General features: G+C 57.3%; 1 protein-coding gene across 1 annotated transcript in view; it reads right to left on the reverse strand.

The window, feature by feature from the left end:
• LOC306977852 (protein NLRC3-like) overlaps positions 1-20,026 on the reverse strand; it is a gene marked incomplete at both ends in the record, with an annotated part of 29,196 nt that extends 9,170 nt beyond the window's left edge. Inside the window, 3 exons of the mRNA XM_079576291.1 lie at positions 5,253-6,309; positions 6,424-6,981; positions 19,864-20,026. Of these exons, the coding sequence (XP_079432417.1) occupies positions 5,253-6,309; positions 6,424-6,981; positions 19,864-20,026 (1,778 nt within the window). The remainder of the gene's footprint in view (positions 1-5,252; positions 6,310-6,423; positions 6,982-19,863) is intronic.
• Between the last annotated feature and the right edge of the window lie 572 nt (positions 20,027-20,598).

The raw sequence follows: 20,598 nt of genomic DNA on the forward strand, positions 1-20,598 counted from the left end.
TGTCATGTTCAAGCAACCGGTGCCTCTTGAGCTCACTAGTTCGGGACACTATTGTGTGGACATTAGAGATGGTACTACTGAAGCGGACACCAATGAAAGTGAAGTCCTTGTCGTCACAGCAGAGATGTCTATAAAAGAGAAGCGTAAAGTTCTCCTGAAGCTTCACAAGCAGTTTGGCCACGCCTCCGCAGACCGGCTGCAGAGGCTCATCCATAGCTCTGGAAATACTGACAAAGACTGTCCAGTCATTCTGCAAGAGATCATCCGTGACTGTGAGGTATGTCAAAGATATAGCAAGACCAAGCCCAGGCCTGCTGTCGGTTTACCCTTAGCCTCAGAGTACAATGAGACAGTGGCAATGGATCTACATGAGCTGGAACCTGGCATATGGTACCTCCACATCATCGACCACTTCACACGTTTCAGCGCTGGAAACATTGTGAGAACAAAGAAAGCCTCGGAGATCGTCAACTCCTTCATCCACTCGTGGATAAGTGTCCATGGTGCCCCCAAACGGATAACGGTGGAGAGTTCAACAATGAAGAGATGAGAGAAATGGCAGAAAAATTCAACATTGAGACGAAGACTACAGCGGGATACAGTCCGTGGAGCAACGGGCTGCTGGAGAGACACATCATGACACTGACTGAGATCCTCCTGAAGGTAAAAAAGGAAAACGGGTGTGGCTGGCAGACTGCTTTATGGCCAAAAACAGTATGATCAATGTGCATGGTTATAGTCCACACCAGCTCGTGTTTGGTCACAGTCCTAATCTTCCCTCCGTTTTGGTTAATAAACTGCCCGCTCTCGGGGGCACTTCTATGACTACTAGAGTAGGACAGCACCTAGCAGCATTACATGCATCCAGAAGAGCTTTCACAGAGGTGGAATGCTCAGAAAGAATAAAAAGAGCTTTAAGAAAGCAGCTCAGGCCTACAGATGACAAATATGAGACAGGAGACAGAGTGTACTACAAACGAGCAGACACTACAGAGTGGAAAGGCCCTGCTGTAGTTATAGGTCAGGATGGCTCTGTGGTGTTTGTCAGACATGGTGGGATTCTTGTCAGAGTGCACCAGTCCAGGCTGAATAAAGTTAATGCACAGGATGAGGATAAACCTGTACAACCTGATATTATTGAAGATGGTAAAGAAAATGAAAACATAATACAAAATAATATGTCAGATGATGAACTGAGTGTGAATGGAGAAGTGCAAATACCTGAAAATGCAGAAACAGAAGACGTGAGACAAACTAATGAGACAGAGAGTGATGCTACTAATACAGTGGGTTCCACTGGTGTGAAACTGAGAACAGGTCAGACAGTGACATTCACAAACAGAGATGATGGTACTCAGCACACTGCCAGAGTTTTAGGCAGAGCAGGAAAAGCAAAAGGACAATATAAAAACTGGTACAATGTGCAGTATCTTGAACCAAATGGCAGCGAGGGTCAAACAGAAGCTTTAGACATGTCACATGTTGATGATCTTCTCACTGAATGTGAAAGCACTGATGCTGATGTACTCATTACCAAAGACATCTCATTTGATGCTGCTAAACAGCAAGAGATTGAAAACTGGCAAAATAATGTTTACGAAGAGGTCACAGACAAAGGTCAAAAATGTATTTCTACTAGATGGGTCTGTACGTTGAAAGAAACTTCTAATGGCATTGTTCCCAAAGCTCGCCTTGTGGCGAGAGGTTTTGAAGAAGTCAATATTCATGAATTACAAAAAGATTCTCCCACATGTGCATCAGAGTAGAGCCCTGCACTCCCGCGGGAGTCCCGCGGGACTCGCGGGACCCAACGCAAAACAGTGCGGCGCGGGACACATTTTTAAAGCTCATTGCGGGCACGGGAGGGGGGCGGGACGGCAGAGTGCGGGAGCGGGCGGGTGGGACGATAAACTGCTGTCCCGCAAACTCAATAATGTTTCATTTCATTTCATTTGTTCATTCTATTTTGATAACGAGAGCATTAGTACCGCAGAATCACTGTGTTCATGCTCAAAATTGATACAGTTATAGGCTCCAGTCACTGCGTAACACGGACAAACACAGACTGGATCTATCAAGTCAAACACATAACAAACGCACGCGCAATGAGTTAGTGCAACATGGCATTCAGCTAGAGTTTACTCCACAGAATAAGCATAAAAAACACTACACTCACTGTGCACTCGATCTTCTGGGGATCCGTCGAAGAACTTGCTGCTCTTCACGTCTTTATCCAATGATTCTCTCTCGTCGTGTCTCATTAGCGCCATTTGGAAAAACGTCTTTTGCATAGTCCACAAAAACAGGCCTGTCTTCACCTGCCCCGCGCCCATCACCGCTTGTTTTACATGTCAAAAGTTGTAAATAAGCCTTATTATCCATGGTGTGGCTACTGTAACCACGTGTTGTTGTTGTTGTTGTTGTGCGAGGCAGCGTGAGAGATGCATTCAGGGACCGTAAGAAGTGCGCACTTTTGCCGCCGCTCCTCAGGTGCTGAAGTTGTTCCGCCGGCTTTTCCTCCTCCTGCGGTCGTTCCTCCTGATGTTTGGGAGCCAGCTCCTGCCACCCCTATTGCCCCCCCGCTGGAGAACCCCACTGTTATATATTTGTCCACATTTTCCTCACGTTTGTGGATAAAAGGGACAGTAAGAAGTGCGCCTTTCCCGCACTTCTCACGGTCCCTGAATGCATCTTCCACGCTGCCTCCACTGACCAAAACAACAGCGCGTGGCTACAGTAGCTACACTATGGATAAGTTAAGGCTTATTTACAACTTTTGACATGTGTAACAAGCGGCGATGGGCGCGGGGCAGGTGAAGACAGGCCTGTTTTGTGGATTATAAAGTTTTTCCAACTGGAGCTGAGGACTGACCCAGAAGATGGAGTGCACAGTGAGTGTAGTGTTTTTATGTTTATTCTGTGGAGTAAAGTCGGCCCTTAATGTGCGGCTATTGCACGGACTTATCTGACATGAAGCGCGTGCGTTTGTTGACGTGTTTGTCTTGATAGATTCTGTGTTTGATGCTACACAGTGACAGGAGCATAGTTTGGGGTTGAACTGGTGTGACTGTCCCATACACCGTGAAAAACCTATGTTATACACAAGGCTATATGGACAGGCCTGAGCTGGTCTATTTGCTTTTTGTGTAACCCGATTTGGCAAGAGCCCAATGAGTCAGGGGAGAGCAGGGCGGAGCAAGACGTCCCTGCTGTGCCCCGTGTGCGCGGCCCGAGGTCTGTCCACACGTCTTCCTGCACTGGTCATGACTCCTGCAGTGCAAACGTCCCCATTTTGCGTATTGCGGGATTTTTGCGGGCGGGAGCGGGACAAAACAACACAGATGCGGGCGGGAGCGGGAATAAAAATTACAATCCTTTGCGGGATGCGTGCGGGAGCGGTACTGCACCATGCGGGGGCGGGCGGGAGCAGGACTGAAAAATCGGTACCGCGCAGACCTCTACATCAGAGTCACTCAGGCTGCTGTTAGCTGTAATCTGTCAAAACAAATGGAAAATTCACTCTATGGATATTAAGTCTGCCTTTTTGCAGGGTATGGAGATCTCAAGAGACATTTACATTCGTCCCCCACCTGAAGCGGGCGTGGACACTTCTTTGTGGAAACTAAAGAAAGAGGAGCAGACGCATCCCTCTACTGGTACAACAAGGTCAAAGAACTCATGTTGCACACTGGTGGTAAAATGTCACGGGTTGATCCTGCAGTGTTTTATTGGCAGAATGAGCAGTCTGAGGTGATAGGACTACTGGCATGCCATGTGGATGATTTTCTTGGGGCAGGTTCAGAGCGCTTTGTAGCTAATGTCATCCCTGTACTGAAATCTGCATTTCACGTGGGTCGTGAAGAGCATGACAGTTTTTCATACGTAGGAATGGACATTGCAACTGTGGGTGGTGTAGTACAGGTGCATCAGCACAGTTATATTGAAAATCTACAACCAGTTCAATTACAGGCAGCACGTGCAGTACAGAGGGAGGCTCAACTAACTGAGAAAGAAAAAGAACAGCTCAGGTCCAAAATAGGAATATGAAGTGAACAAAGTGATCCGTAAACTTAAGTCAGAGAAGGTCACACTTAAGTTTCAACACTTGGGCAACAGTGATGATTTGAGTTTGGTGGTTTTCAGTGATGCTTCACTGGGCAATCTTCCCGACGGAGGTACACAGGGAGGGGCTTTAATCGCCCTTATGGGAAAAACAGGACAGTTCTCTCCTCTGTTTTGGCAGTCCAAGAAAATCAGACGTGTGGTAAGAAGCACGCTGGCAGGAGAAACCCTTGCCATGTCAGATGGTATTGACAATGCAATGTTCTTGGCTATGCTCTACTCGGAGCTTACCACTGGTAAAGCTGATCTTAACGCTCTCCCCCTAATTTCTGTTACTGATAACCATTCCTTGTTTGACGCTCTTAAGTCTACAAAACAGGTCACAGAGAAGAGACTCAGATTAGAAATAAGCGGTGTCAAAGAGCTTCTACATACTAACAAAATCAAAGAGGTGCGTTGGTGAGAAGCCAAGTCACAACTTGCTGACTGTTTGACGAAGAAAGGTGCTTCCTCACTTATGCTTCTTAAAAGCGCTGTGTGAGGGTGTATGGCATTTGTAATATCTGGACCGTTAAGCATTTATCTTGGTGGAGTTTTTTTTATTATTCTAAAAGCTCACTAAAAAAATATATTACTGTGTTCTGAGAAGTATTTGCATTTTTGGTGACAATGTTTAATATGTCAAAGTCACCTGTTTATTGTTTTTATTTTTATTTAAAGAGAGAGGGAGATTGTTAACTTCCTGTGCGAGGTTATGTACCATCGCGAGAGTCTGCGAGATTCTGGTTACTGTTTTTGCCCGGCAATGAACATGGCGCTGGAATAAAGACTTTCTGTGGAAACACGTCGTGTCTTTGGCTATTTACACCCGAGCCCCTGGTTGGGAAACACTGCATCAAGAGTCTCGCCAAAGGAGACGTACAGCTCTGAGACACAGAGGGCTTAGACTTCCCTCTCCCCAGACTCTTCCTCCAGAGGAAACAGAGAAACTCAAAGCCTCATGACATCGATGTGTAAACTCACAGGCTGAGCTCGACTTCAGATAAAGAGCTTTGCAAACTCTCATTGGTTTCCATTTATTCAAACACAGTCTCTCAAAAACACTCTCAAAGTGTGAAATCTAAAAGTGCTAAAGTCTCTCAGATGTGGTTTCAGATTGTAAAATCTAATGAACATGTTCTCATACTCACAGAGCCTTCCTGCAGTTCTTCACCGCTGGGATCAGTCTCCATCTGCCCTGGCGAGTCGTGTTGCACTTGTTCAGGTCCAGTTCCTCCAGGACCTGCTTTAACATCTGCAGCATGTAGGCCAGAGCCGAGCACTGGAGCTCAGACAGAGGCTGTGACGGGTCTCCTGACCTGAGGAGGTCCTGGATCTGCTGCTGCACAGACTGGTCCTTCAGCTCCACCAGGCAGTGGAAGATGCTGATGCTTCTGTCGACAGAGACTCTCTCTGAGTTCATCTCTTTAAGGTTTTCAATGACTTTGGTGATTTCTGATTGGTCCACTGGACTCAGCAGAGCTCCTAAAGGTCTGTGGTTGGACTCCAGACTGAGGCCATGAAGGAACCGCACAAACAGGTCGTTTGGACTCTTCAGGGTTTTAATAAAAGCAAGTTTGAGAAGCTTGTTAGGTCTTTGTGGGATGCTCCCTGCACCAACATTAAGAAACTCCTTGAGCTCATCCGTGTTGTTCCTGAAACAGTGGTGAACATAAACCGCAGCCATAAACTCCTGCAGGCTCAGGTGGAAGAAGCTGTAGACCGGTTTGTCAAAGACACTTTCTCGTTTGATGATCTCAGAGAAGAACGAGGCCTCGCTCAGGTCCAGACCCACCTGCTCCAGGTCTTCTTGGTAGAACATGATGTTTCCTTTCTGCAGTTGTTCAAAGGCCAGTCTGCCCAGCTTCAGGAGCCGCTCACAGTCGGCTCTGCTCAGCTCTCGTCCTGACGTATCACTCTGCTTTGTCTTTCTGCTGAGGGTCTTCACCAACAGGAAGTGAGCGTACAGCTCTGTGAGCGTCTGGGGCAGAGGTTCACTCTGACGGGCTTTCAACACTGTGTCTGTGATGGAGCTGAAGAGCGGGATCTGACACATGTTGTAGAGGCTGCGGGAGGTTGTGAGGAAGGACATGTTTAAGTAAGATGACATATTTCTTGTCCTGAAGAACTGCTTCTTCTGATCATCAGTGAAGAACCCTCGCAGCTCCGTGAGCCTGTCCACGCTCTGCGCTGGGATCTGATTGGCCGCTGCAGGTCTGGAGGTGATCCATATTTGGGCGTGAAGAAGCAGGTCTCCTCTGATGAGGTTGACCAGCAGCACACTGACCTCTGACCTCTGTGTGACCTCAGAGACGACCTCACAGCTGAAGTCCAGAGGCAGGCGGCTCTCGTCGAGGCCGTCACAGATGATCAGGACTTTACTGTGGCTCAGAGCGTGAGGAAGGAGCTCCTGCAGCTCTGGATGGAACGCTTGGATCAGCTCCATCAGACTGTAGCGCCCCCTGGTGGTGAGCAGGTTCATCTCTCTGGAGGACAGCGGCACCACCAGCTGCAGCTCCTGGTTCTCTAAGCCCCGGGCCCAGTCCAGACAGAACCTCAGGACTGAGAAGGTCTTCCCCGCTCCGGCCCCGCCCAGAGTCAGCACCACCCTGAGGGGCGCCCCCTGCTGGCATTCAGAGGGCAGTGGTTTAAAGATGTTGCTGCAGCTGATCCTCCTCATCTTGGAATCTGCCTCCATCTGAATGACCTCATGTTGGACCACAGTGAAGTACCACTCAGTGAAGTGCGGCTCAGTGAAGAACCGCTTGGGGAAGTACGGCTCAGTGAAGCTCCACTTGAGGTCAACTTCAAACACTGCTGTTTCACACTTTGTCTTAAGACTGTCTTTGTATTTGTATATGACTAAAGCCTCTTGTGGATCTGGAAAAAAATGAAAATAAAAACTAAAAAGTGAAAAAACATTAATTTAATGTAGTGGTGGGGCGTTAACGGCGTTAACGTGCTGCGTTAACGCGAGACTCTTATCGCGCGATAAAAAAAATATCGCCGTTAATCAATTCTCAAAGCTGGGTTGGGAGCTGGGTCTATACTGTAAGCAATAATGACTTTCACCGTGATATTTTATGCAGGGCTTAAAGTATTCCGGCCTGAGGCCTCTGGCGCAAGCACAGTGTATCAGACTGCAAATTATTTGTCCGGTTTTTCTGCGCATTTGTGAAAAAGTCGCGTTTCCCGCACTTCTTACGGTCCATGAATGCATCTCACACGCAGCCTCGCTGTTACGTGATTCCTCTGAAACCAAAACAACTGCCACGCGGAGGCTGGAGCTACTTTTGTTATGGATTAAGTTTTGCCAAATGGACGCTATGACCAGACGAGTGAGAATCGGATACAGAGGCGAAGAGCAGCAGGTTCTACGACTGATCCACAGTGAGTTTATTTACTTATTCTGTGAGGACAGTCGCATCGGCACGGGGTCGCATCATCCACGCTAAAATAATAAATAAGCACTAAAAGCCCCGCACGAGAGCGCGTTGTCGGACCTGCCCCGCTCCTCCTTCTGCAGCCGTGTGCGCGTTGAGACAGGTGTGCACGGTGAGACAGGTGTGCACGGTGAGACAGGTGTGCACGGTGAGACAGGTGTGCGCGGTGAGACAGGTGTGCGCGGTGAGACAGGTGCGCGCGGTGAGACAGGTGGTGAGACAGGTGGTGAGACAGGTGGTGAGACAGGTGGTGAGACAGGTGGTGAGACAGGTGGTGAGACAAGTGCGGTGAGACAAGTGCGGTGAGACAGGTGGTGAGACAAGTGCGGTGAGACAAGTGCGGTGAGACAGGTGGTGAGACAGGTGGTGAGACAGGTGGTGAGACAGGTGGTGAGACAGGTGGTGAGACAGGTGGTGAGACAAGTGCGGTGAGACAAGTGCGGTGAGACAGGTGGTGAGACAAGTGCGGTGAGACAAGTGCGGTGAGACAGGTGGTGAGACAGGTGGTGAGACAGGTGGTGAGACAGGTGGTGAGACAGGTGGTGAGACAGGTGGTGAGACAGGTGGTGAGACAGGTGGTGAGACAAGTGCGGTGAGACAAGTGCGGTGAGACAGGTGGTGAGACAAGTGCGGTGAGACAAGTGCGGTGAGACAGGTGGTGAGACAGGTGGTGAGACAGGTGGTGAGACAGGTGGTGAGACAGGTGGTGAGACAGGTGGTGAGACAAGTGCGGGCGGTGAGACAGGTGCGCGCGGTGAGACAGGTGTGCACAGGTGCGCACGGTGAGACAAGTGTGCGCGGTGAGACAGGTGCGCGCGGTGAGACAGGTGCGCGCGGTGAGACAGGTGCGCGCGGTGAGACAAGTGCGCGCGGTGAGACATGTGTGCACGGTGAGACAGGTGGTGAGACAGGTGTGTGCGGTGAGTGCGCGCGGTGAGACAGGTGCGCGCGGTGAGACAGGTGCGGGCGGTGAGACAGGTGCGCTCGGTGAGACAGGTGCGGGCGGTGAGACAGGTGTGCACGGTGAGACAGGTGCGCGCGGTGAGACAAGTGCGCGCGGTGAGACAGGTGCGCGCGGTGAGACAGGTGCGCGCGGTGAGACAGGTGCGCGCGGTGAGACAGGTGCGGGCGGTGAGACAGGTGCGCTCGGTGAGACAGGTGCGGGCGGTGAGACAGGTGCACGCGGTGAGACAGGTTAGCGCGGTGAGACAGGTGCACGCGGTGAGACAGGTTAGCGCGGTGAGACAGGTGCACGCGGTGAGACAGGTTAGCGCGGTGAGACAGGTGCGCGCGGTGAGACAGGTGTGCGCGGTGAGACAGGTGCGCGCGGTGAGACAGGTGCGCGCGGTGAGACAGGTGGTGAGACAGGTGTGCGCGGTGAGACAGGTGCGGGCGGTGAGACAGGTGTGCGCGGTGAGACAGGTGCGCGCGGTGAGACAGGTGCGCTCGGTGAGACAGGTGGTGAGACAGGTGCGCGCGGTGAGACAGGTGGTGAGACAGGTGCGGGCGGTGAGACAGGTGGTGAGACAGGTGCGCTCGGTGAGACAGGTGGTGAGACAGGTGCGCTCGGTGAGACAGGTGGTGAGACAGGTGCGGGCGGTGAGACAGGTGTGCGCGGTGAGACAGGTGCGCGCGGTGAGACAGGTGGTGAGACAGGTGCGCTCGGTGAGACAGGTGGTGAGACAGGTGCGCTCGGTGAGACAGGTGGTGAGACAGGTGCGGGCGGTGAGACAGGTGTGCGCGGTGAGACAGGTGCGCGCGGTGAGACAGGTGCGCTCGGTGAGACAGGTGGTGAGACAGGTGCGCGCGGTGAGACAGGTGGTGAGACAGGTGTGTGCGGTGAGACAGGTGCGGGCGGTGAGACAGGTGCGGGCGGTGAGACAGGTGCGCGCGGTGAGACAGGTGCGCGCGGTGAGACAGGTGGTGAGACAGGTGTGTGCGGTGAGACAGGTGCGGGCGGTGAGACAGGTGCGCGCGGTGAGACAGGTGCGCGCGGTGAGACAGGTGCGCGCGGTGAGACAGGTGCGCGCGGTGAGACAGGTGCGGGCGGTGAGACAGGTGCGCGCGGTGAGACAGGTGCGGGCGGTGAGACAGGTGTGCACGGTGAGACAGGTGGTGAGACAGGTGTGTGCGGTGAGACAAGTGTGTGCGGTGAGACAGGTGTGCGCGGTGAGACAGGTGCGGGCGGTGAGACAGGTGTGCGCGGTGAGACAGGTGTGCGCGGTGAGACAGGTGTGCGCGGTGAGACAGGTGCGGGCGGTGAGACAGGTGTGTGCGGTGAGACAGGTGCGCGCGGTGACACAGGTGCGCGCGGTGAGACAGGTGGTGAGACAGGTGCGGGCGGTGAGACAGGTGCGGGCGGTGAGACAGGTGCGCGCGGTGAGACAGGTGCGCGCGGTGAGACAGGTGGTGAGACAGGTGTGTGCGGTGAGACAGGTGCGGGCGGTGAGACAGGTGCGCGCGGTGAGACAGGTGCGCGCGGTGAGACAGGTGCGCGCGGTGAGACAGGTGCGGGCGGTGAGACAGGTGTGTGCGGTGAGACAGGTGCGCTCGGTGAGACAGGTGCGCGCGGTGAGACAGGTGCGGGCGGTGAGACAGGTGCGCTCGGTGAGACAGGTGCGCGCGGTGAGACAGGTGTGCACGGTGAGACAGGTGCGGGCGGTGAGACAAGTGCGCGCGGTGAGACATGTGTGCGCGGTGAGACAGGTGCGGGCGGTGAGACAGGTGCGCGCGGTGAGACAAGTGTGTGCGGTGAGACAGGTGTGCGCGGTGAGACATGTGTGCGCGGTGAGACAGGTGTGGGCGGTGAGACAGGTGCGCGCGGTGAGACAGGTGCGGGCGGTGAGACAGGTGCGCTCGGTGAGACAGGTGCGCGCGGTGAGACAAGTGTGTGCGGTGAGACAGGTGTGCGCGGTGAGACAGGTGTGTGCGGTGAGACAGGTGCGCTCGGTGAGACAGGTGCGCGCGGTGAGACAGGTGCGGGCGGTGAGACAGGTGCGCTCGGTGAGACAGGTGCGCGCGGTGAGACAGGTGTGCACGGTGAGACAGGTGCGGGCGGTGAGACAAGTGCGCGCGGTGAGACATGTGTGCGCGGTGAGACAGGTGCGGGCGGTGAGACAGGTGCGCGCGGTGAGACAAGTGTGTGCGGTGAGACAGGTGTGCGCGGTGAGACAAGTGTGTGCGGTGAGACAGGTGCGGGCGGTGAGACAGGTGTGCGCGGTGAGACAGGTGTGCGCGGTGAGACAGGTGCGGGCGGTGAGACAGGTGTGCGCGGTGAGACAGGTGTGCGCGGTGAGACAGGTGCGGGCGGTGAGACAGGTGTGCGCGGTGAGACATGTGTGCGCGGTGAGACAGGTGCGGGCGGTGAGACAGGTGTGCGCGGTGAGACAGGTGTGCGCGGTGAGACAGGTGCGCGCGGTGAGACAGGTGTGCGCGGTGAGACAGGTGCGCGCGGTGAGACAAGTGCGCGCGGTGAGACATGTGAGTGCGGTGAGACAGGTGCGCGCGGTGAGACAGGTGTGCGCGGTGAGACAGGTGTGCGCGGTGAGACAGGTGCGGGCGGTGAGACAGGTGTGCGCGGTGAGACATGTGTGCGCGGTGAGACAGGTGCGGGCGGTGAGACAGGTGTGCGCGGTGAGACAGGTGTGCGCGGTGAGACAGGTGTGCGCGGTGAGACAGGTGCGGGCGGTGAGACAGGTGCGCGCGGTGAGAAAGGTGCGGGCGGTGAGACAGGTGCGGGCGGTGAGACAGGTGCGGGCGGTGAGACAGGTGTGCGCGGTGAGACAGGTGCGGGTGGTGAGACAGGTGTGTGCGGTGAGACAAGTGTGTGCGGTGAGACAGGTGCGCGCGGTGAGACAAGTGTGTGCGGTGAGACAGGTGCGCGCGGTGAGACAGGTGCGCGCGGTGAGACAGGTGTGCACGGTGAGACAGGTGTGCACGGTGAGACAGGTGCGGGCGGTGAGACAGGTGTGCGCGGTGAGACAGGTGCGGGCGGTGAGACAGGTGTGCACGGTGAGACAGGTGCGCGCGGTGAGACAGGTGCGGGCGGTGAGACAGGTGTGCACGGTGAGACAGGTGCGCGCGGTGAGACAGGTGTGCACGGTGAGACAGGTGTGCACGGTGAGACAGGTGCGGGCGGTGAGACAGGTGTGCGCGGTGAGACAGGTGCGGGCGGTGAGACAGGTGTGCACGGTGAGACAGGTGCGCGCGGTGAGACAGGTGTGCGCGGTGAGACAGGTGCGGGCGGTGAGACAGGTGTGCGCGGTGAGACAGGTGTGCACGGTGAGACAGGTGCGGGCGGTGAGACAGGTGCGCGCGGTGAGACAGGTGTGCACGGTGAGACAGGTGCGGGCGGTGAGACAGGTGTGCGCGGTGAGACAGGTGTGCACGGTGAGACAGGTGCGGGCGGTGAGACAGGTGCGCGCGGTGAGACAGGTGTGCACGGTGAGACAGGTGCGGGCGGTGAGACAGGTGCGCGCGGTGAGACAGGTGTGCACGGTGAGACATGTGTGCACGGTGAGACAGGTGCGGGCGGTGAGACAGGTGCGCGCGGTGAGACAGGTGCGCGCGGTGAGACAGGTGCGGGCGGTGAGACAAGTGCGCGCGGTGAGACATGTGTGCGCGGTGAGACAGGTGCGGGCGGTGAGACAGGTGCGCGCGGTGAGACAAGTGTGTGCGGTGAGACAGGTGTGCGCGGTGAGACATGTGTGCGCGGTGAGACATGTGTGCGCGGTGAGACAGGTGTGTGCGGTGAGACAGGTGTGCGCGGTGAGACAGGTGCGGGCGGTGAGACATGTGTGCGCGGTGAGACAGGTGCGGGCGGTGAGACAGGTGCGCGCGGTGAGACAAGTGTGTGCGGTGAGACAGGTGTGCGCGGTGAGACAAGTGCGCGCGGTGAGACAGGTGCGGGCGGTGAGACATGTGTGCGCGGTGAGACAGGTGCGGGCGGTGAGACAGGTGCGCGCGGTGAGACAAGTGTGTGCGGTGAGACAGGTGTGCGCGGTGAGACAGGTGCGGGTGGTGAGACAGGTGTGTGCGGTGAGACAAGTGTGTGCGGTGAGACAAGTGTGCGCGGTGAGACAGGTGCGGGCGGTGAGACAGGTGTGCGCGGTGAGACAGGTGTGCGCGGTGAGACAGGTGTGCGCGGTGAGACAGGTGTGCGCGGTGAGACAGGTGCGGGCGGTGAGACAGGTGTGCGCGGTGAGACAGGTGTGCACGGTGAGACAGGTGCGCGCGGTGAGACAGGTGTGCACGGTGAGACAGGTGTGCACGGTGAGACAGGTGCGGGCGGTGAGACAGGTGCGGGCGGTGAGACAGGTGTGCACGGTGAGACAGGTGCGGGCGGTGAGACAGGTGTGCACGGTGAGACAGGTGTGCGCGGTGAGACAGGTGTGCGCGGTGAGACAGGTGTGCGCGGTGAGACAGGTGCGGGCGGTGAGACAGGTGTGCACGGTGAGACAGGTGCGCGCGGTGAGACAGGTGAGTGCGGTGAGACAGGTGCGGGCGGTGAGACAGGTGTGCGCGGTGAGACAGGTGCGGGCGGTGAGACAGGTGCGGGCGGTGAGACAGGTGCGCGCGGTGAGACAGGTGTGCACGGTGAGACAGGTGCGGGCGGTGAGACAGGTGCGCGCGGTGAGACAGGTGTGCACGGTGAGACATGTGTGCACGGTGAGACAGGTGCGGGCGGTGAGACAGGTGCGCGCGGTGAGACAGGTGCGGGCGGTGAGACAGGTGCGCGCGGTGAGACAGGTGCGGGCGGTGAGACAGGTGCGCGCGGTTAGACAGGTGCGGGCGGTGAGACAGGTGTGCACGGTGAGACAGGTGCGGGCGGTGAGACAGGTGTGCGCGGTTAGACAGGTGCGGGCGGTGAGACAGGTGTGCACGGTTAGACAGGTGCGGGCGGTGAGACAGGTGTGCACGGTGAGACAGGTGTGTGCGGTGAGACAGGTGTGTGCGGTGAGACAGGTGCGGGCGGTGAGACAGGTGTGCGCGGTGAGACAGGTGTGCACGGTGAGACAGGTGTGTGCGGTGAGACAGGTGTGCACGGTGAGACAGGTGCGGGCGGTGAGACAGGTGTGCGCGGTGAGACAGGTGTGTGCGGTGAGACAGGTGCGGGCGGTGAGACAGGTGTGCACGGTGAGACAGGTGCGTGCGGTGAGACAGGTGTGCACGGTGAGACAGGTGCGGGCGGTGAGACAGGTGCGGGCGGTGAGACAGGTGTGCACGGTGAGACAGGTGCGCGCGGTGAGACAGGTGTGCGCGGTGAGACAGGTGTGTGCGGTGAGACAGGTGCGGGCGGTGAGACAGGTGTGCACGGTGAGACAGGTGCGTGCGGTGAGACAGGTGTGCACGGTGAGACAGGTGCGGGCGGTGAGACAGGTGCGGGCGGTGAGACAGGTGTGCACGGTGAGACAGGTGCGCGCGGTGAGACAGGTGCGGGCGGTGAGACAGGTGTGCACGGTGAGACATGTGTGCACGGTGAGACAGGTGCGGGCGGTGAGACAGGTGCGGGCGGTGAGACAGGTGCGGGCGGTGAGACAAGTGCGCGCGGTGAGACAGGTGTGCACGGTGAGACAGGTGCGGGCGGTGAGACAGGTGTGCGCGGTTAGACAGGTGCGGGCGGTGAGACAGGTGTGTGCGGTGAGACAGGTGCGGGCGGTGAGACAAGTGTGTGCGGTGAGACAGGTGCGGGCGGTGAGACAGGTGTGCACGGTGAGACAGGTGCGGGCGGTGAGACAGGTGCGGGCGGTGAGACAGGTGTGCACGGTGAGACATGTGTGCACGGTGAGACAGGTGCGGGCGGTGAGACAGGTGCGGGCGGTGAGACAGGTGCGGGCGGTGAGACAGGTGTGCACGGTGAGACATGTGTGCACGGTGAGACAAGTGTGTGCGGTGAGACAGGTGCGGGCGGTGAGACAGGTGTGCACGGTGAGACAGGTGCGGGCGGTGAGACAGGTGCGGGCGGTGAGACAGGTGTGCACGGTGAGACAGGTGCGGGCGGTGAGACAGGTGCGGGCGGTGAGACAGGTGTGCACGGTGAGACATGTGTGCACGGTGAGACAAGTGTGTGCGGTGAGACAGGTGCGGGCGGTGAGACAGGTGTGCACGGTGAGACAGGTGCGGGCGGTGAGACAGGTGCGGGCGGTGAGACAGGTGTGCACGGTGAGACAGGTGCGGGCGGTGAGACAGGTGCGGGCGGTGAGACAGGTGTGCACGGTGAGACAAGTGTGTGCGGTGAGACAGGTGCGGGCGGTGAGACAGGTGTGCACGGTGAGACAGGTGCGGGCGGTGAGACAGGTGCGGGCGGTGAGACAGGTGTGCACGGTGAGACATGTGTGCACGGTGAGACAGGTGCGGGCGGTGAGACAGGTGCGGGCGGTGAGACAGGTGCGGGCGGTGAGACAGGTGCGGGCGGTGAGACAAGTGCGGGTGGTGAGACAGGTGTGCACGGTGAGACAGGTGCGGGCGGTGAGACAGGTGCGGGCGGTGAGACAGGTGTGCACGGTGAGACAGGTGCGGGCGGTGAGACAGGTGCGGGCGGTGAGACAGGTGTGCACGGTGAGACAGGTGCGGGCGGTGAGACAGGTGCGCGCGGTGAGACAGGTGCGGGCGGTGAGACAGGTGTGCACGGTGAGACAGGTGCGGGCGGTGAGACAGGTGCGCGCGGTGAGACAGGTGTGCACGGTGAGACATGTGCGGGCGGTGAGACAGGTGCGGGCGGTGAGACAGGTGTGCACGGTGAGACAGGTGCGGGCGGTGAGACAGGTGCGGGCGGTGAGACAGGTGTGCACGGTGAGACAGGTGCGGGCGGTGAGACAGGTGCGGGCGGTGAGACAGGTGTGCACGGTGAGACATGTGTGCACGGTGAGACAAGTGTGTGCGGTGAGACAGGTGCGGGCGGTGAGACAGGTGTGCACGGTGAGACAGGTGCGGGCGGTGAGACAGGTGCGGGCGGTGAGACAGGTGTGCACGGTGAGACAGGTGCGGGCGGTGAGACAGGTGCGGGCGGTGAGACAGGTGTGCACGGTGAGACAAGTGTGTGCGGTGAGACAGGTGCGGGCGGTGAGACAAGTGTGTGCGGTGAGACAGGTGCGGGCGGTGAGACAGGTGCGCGCGGTGAGACAGGTGCGGGCGGTGAGACAGGTGCGGGCGGTGAGACAGGTGTGCACGGTGAGACATGTGTGCACGGTGAGACAGGTGCGGGCGGTGAGACAGGTGCGGGCGGTGAGACAGGTGCGGGCGGTGAGACAGGTGCGGGCGGTGAGACAGGTGCGGGTGGTGAGACAGGTGCGCGCGGTGAGACAGGTGTGCACGGTGAGACAGGTGCGGGCGGTGAGACAGGTGCGGGCGGTGAGACAGGTGTGCACGGTGAGACAGGTGCGGGCGGTGAGACAGGTGCGGGCGGTGAGACAGGTGCGGGCGGTGAGACAGGTGTGCACGGTGAGACAGGTGCGGGCGGTGAGACAGGTGCGCGCGGTGAGACAGGTGTGCACGGTGAGACAGGTGCGGGCGGTGAGACAGGTGCGGGCGGTGAGACAGGTGCGGGCGGTGAGACAGGTGTGCACGGTGAGACAGGTGCGGGCGGTGAGACAGGTGCGGGCGGTGAGACAGGTGCGGGCGGTGAGACAGGTGCGCGCGGTGAGACAGGTGTGCACGGTGAGACAGGTGCGTGCGGTGAGACAGGTGTGCACGGTGAGACAGGTGCGCGCGGTGAGACAGGTGCGCACGGTGAGACAGGTGTGCACGGTGAGACAGGTGCGGGCGGTGAGACAGGTGTGCACGGTGAGACATGTGTGCACGGTGAGACAGGTGCGGGCGGTGAGACAGGTGTGCACGGTGAGACATGTGTGTACGGTGAGACATGTGTGCGCGGTGAGACAGGTGTGCGCGGTGAGACAGGTGCGCGCGGTGAGACAGGTGTGCGCGGTGAGACAGGTGCGCGCGGTGAGACAGGTGAGTGCGGTGAGACAGGTGTGCGGTGAGACAGGTGTGCACGGTGAGACAGGTGTGGGCGGTGAGACAGGTGCGGGCGGTGAGACAGGTGTGCGGTGAGACAGGTGTGCACGGTGAGACAGGTGTGGGCGGTGAGACAGGTGTGCGCGGTGAGACAGGTGTGCGCGGTGAGACAGGTGCGCGCGGTGAGACAGGTGCGCGCGGTGAGACAGGTGCGCGCGGTGAGACAGGTGCGCGCGGTGAGACAGGTGCGCGCGGTGAGACAGGTGCGCGCGGTGAGACAGGACAGGTGTGCGCGGTGAGACAGGTGTGCGCGGTGAGACAGGTGTGCGCGGTGAGACAGGTTGTGCGCGGTGAGACAGGTGTGCGCGGTGAGACAGGTGTGCGCGGTGAGACAGGTGCGCGCGGTGAGACAGGTGCGCGCGGTGAGACAGGTGCGCGCGGTGAGACAGGTGCGCGCGGTGAGACAGGTGTGCGCGGTGAGACAGGTGTGCGCGGTGAGACATGTGTGCGCGGTGAGACAGGTGCGCGCGGTGAGACAGGTGCGCGCGGTGAGACAGGTGCGCGCGGTGAGACAGGTGCGCGCGGTGAGACAGGTGCGCGCGGTGAGACAGGTGTGCGCGGTGAGACAGGTGCGCGCGGTGAGACAGGTGTGCGCGGTGAGACAGGTGCGCGCGGTGAGACATGTGTGCGCGGTGAGACAGGTGTGCGCGGTGAGACAGGTGCGCGCGGTGAGACAGGTGTGCGCGGTGAGACAGGTGCGCGCGGTGAGACAGGTGCGGGCGGTGAGACAGGTGTGCGCGGTGAGACAGGTGCGCGCGGTGAGACATGTGTGCGCGGTGAGACAGGTGTGCGCGGTGAGACAGGTGCGCGCGGTGAGACAGGTGTGCGCGGTGAGACAGGTGCGCGCGGTGAGACAGGTGCGCGCGGTGAGACAGGTGCGGGCGGTGAGACAGGTGCGGGCGGTGAGACAGGTTTGCGCGGTGAGACAGGTGCGGGTGGTGAGACAGGTGCGGGTGGTGAGACAGGTGCGGGCGGTGAGACAGGTGCGGGTGGTGAGACAGGTGCGCGCGGTGAGACAGGTTTGCGCGGTGAGACAGGTGCGCGCGGTGAGACAGGTGCGCGCGGTGAGACAGGTGCGGGTGGTGAGACAGGTGCGCGCGGTGAGACAGGTGCGGGCGGTGAGACAGGTTTGCGCGGTGAGACAGGTGCGGGTGGTGAGACAGGTGCGCGCGGTGAGACAGGTGCGGGCGGTGAGACAGGTGCGGGTGGTGAGACAGGTGCGCGCGGTGAGACAGGTGCGGGCGGTGAGACAGGTTTGCGCGGTGAGACAGGTGCGGGTGGTGAGACAGGTGCGCGCGGTGAGACAGGTGCGGGTGGTGAGACAGGTGCGCGCGGTGAGACAGGTGCGGGCGGTGAGACAGGTTTGCGCGGTGAGACAGGTGCGGGTGGTGAGACAGGTTTGCGCGGTGAGACAGGTGCGGGCGGTGAGACAGGTTTGCGCGGTGAGACAGGTGCGGGTGGTGAGACAGGTGCGGGTGGTGAGACAGGTGCGGGCGGTGAAACAGGTGCGGGCGGTGAGACAGGTGCGGGCGGTGAGACAGGTGCGGGCGGTGAGACAGGTGCGGGCGGTGAGACAGGTGCGGGCGGGAGAGGGTGTGAGGGAGGAGGTGGGCAGGGAGAGGGTGTGAGGGAGGAGGTGGGCAGGGAGAGGGTGTGAGGGAGGAGGTGGGCAGGGAGAGGGTGTGAGGGAGGAGGTGGGCAGGGAGAGGGTGTGAGGGAGGAGGTGGGCAGGGAGAGGGTGTGAGGGAGGAGGTGGGCAGGGAGAGGGTGTGAGGGAGGAGGTGGGCAGGGAGAGGGGGTGTGAGGGAGGAGGTGGGCAGGGAGGGGGCGTGAGGGAGGAGGGCGCCCGGGTGCTGCATTCTAATGTCGCCATTTAAGTTGGTTAAAAAAAAATCAACACATCGCTTTAATTGGCAGGGCTTATATCAAACAAAATCAACTTTTTGGAGCTTTTAGCCATGTTGTTGTGCTAATTCCTAATAAAAAACACCCCAGAGTGTTTTGTGGCTTCATTCACAGTTCAATCCTCCTGAATCCTGCTGCTCCGCCCTCTGCTGGTGAACCAATGAGTTGTGACGCTCAAGTGTCAAACAGGGAGAGCCCGACGCCTGTAATGTAATGCCTTAGGCCTGATTTAGTTTATAAAATAAAAGAAAAAAAAAATATTTAAAAAATAAAAAAAATTAAAGGAAGCGCTTCCAGGTCAGTGCTGAAAACAACCCCCACCCCCCCCCCCCCCCCCACCCTCATTGACATTAATGTGTGTGTTCAGTGCTCTCTGGCGCCCTCTGTAAACATGATCTGATATGACGCTAAAAGTTACTTTGCTTTATCACCACTGCATGCAGATGTTATGGCTGCAGCTTTGTTCTTTCTTTTGTGGATTCGCTTTAGATAAAAAGTGTGAAAAGTCTCAGTTTTAAACAGGGGCGGACTGGCCATATGTCCATTCTGGAAGAGCACAGAAGGGCCACTGGCTCTAGGGCCACCGAGCTTTACCCAAATCTAAAAGCATCAAAATAGCGACCAAAAAGAGGATGAAAACAAAATAAATGTGCCGGAAAAGCAACAAAAAAAAGTGACAAAAACACGCCAACAAAGCAACGAAAAGGCCACAACAACGTGACAAAACCATAACAAAAAAATGTGACAAAAACACAACAAAAAGTAATGAAGAAACAACAAAACTATGACAAAAAATGCGGCGACTTGACAAACTTTGTAGGTCTCAGCTTTCAAATGAAGTGTTACATTGTTGCTCTCCAGCCGAGAAGCTTTTAGATTTGGGTAAAGCCGAACGGGGGAAAATGCGCTCCGTTAAGGCGGGTGGTAAGTGCACATTAACGCTAATTTGGGCCAGGCTGGTCAGAGTCCAGGGCTGTTTTTTCAGTCCCAGTCCGCCCCTGGTTTTAAACCAGACGACGACATCGTTGATCCGCTCTGTCCAGTCAGAGATCACAGAGGTCACAGAGGTCAGAGGTCACAGAGGTCACAGAGGTCAGAGGTCACAGAGGTCACAGAGGTCAGAGGTCACAGAGGTCACAGAGATCATGTGACCTTTGTTCTGATGGACAGACGTCTATAGAAGCTGCAGAGCCCACAGTGGAGGCAGAGCTTTGGTTATTGTGCTCCTCAGAGGATTTGTGAAGTAAAACTACTCAAATGGAGATCTGTCTGATAAATGTTCAGTTCTGACCTGTGTAGCTTTAATTATGACAAACTAAAAATCATCCTGACGGCCACAGATTTCACAGGGAAACACTCTCCTCCAAATATTACGAGTATTAGTAAATTCTAAAGTTACCCCAGTCTGAGGCGCCTCCAGGCTCTTTGTGTTTTAACTTCTCTCTGCGTTTTGATGGTCCATATCCCAGGTCGTCCTCAGGGAGGAGCCTCTTCTGAGGTTCTTTTCTTCTGATCTCCTCAGCCTCAGCTTCTCCGCTCGGTTTCCCCTCACAGTCACTCATGTTGGAAGGATCCGACTGTAGAAAGAAAACATCAGTCACACATGAACAGGTTCAGGTTCACTTTGATTCAGAAACAACACAGTCTGTGTCACTGACGTGTCTCAGTTCATTTACTTTATTCTTTTAACTTCAGACCGATGTCTTAGAGGAAAACAGATTCATTTGTGTGAACTGAGTGTGAGTGAGTGGCACAGATTGGCAGCCTCACTCCTGTCAGTCTGTCCTAAAATGTGTAGCTCAGCCCTGGATCTCACAGATCCAGATCCATCACAGCCAGAGGAAGTCGAGTTTCTTTATCCATCTATTGTGTCGTAATTTGCTCATAATTCTTCCATGTATCCCGTGGTAACGATCACATTACTGCCTGGCAATGGTCAGTGTTGGGGAGAATACTTTGAAATTGTATCTAGTTACTGAATACTTGCCATAAAGGGTATTTTGTAACATATTCTGTTACTTTGTCCAATCAGAGTATTGCACTTTGCCTAAATTAGTCACTAAACAGTGTCTGCTTAAACTAACACCACCCAAACATTGATCATATTTTTCATTGGCCATAACATTAACCATTC

This window comes from Gobius niger (genome assembly GCF_951799975.1).
Source record: "Gobius niger genome assembly, chromosome: 18".
NCBI classification, from domain to species: Eukaryota; Metazoa; Chordata; class Actinopteri; order Gobiiformes; family Gobiidae; genus Gobius; species Gobius niger.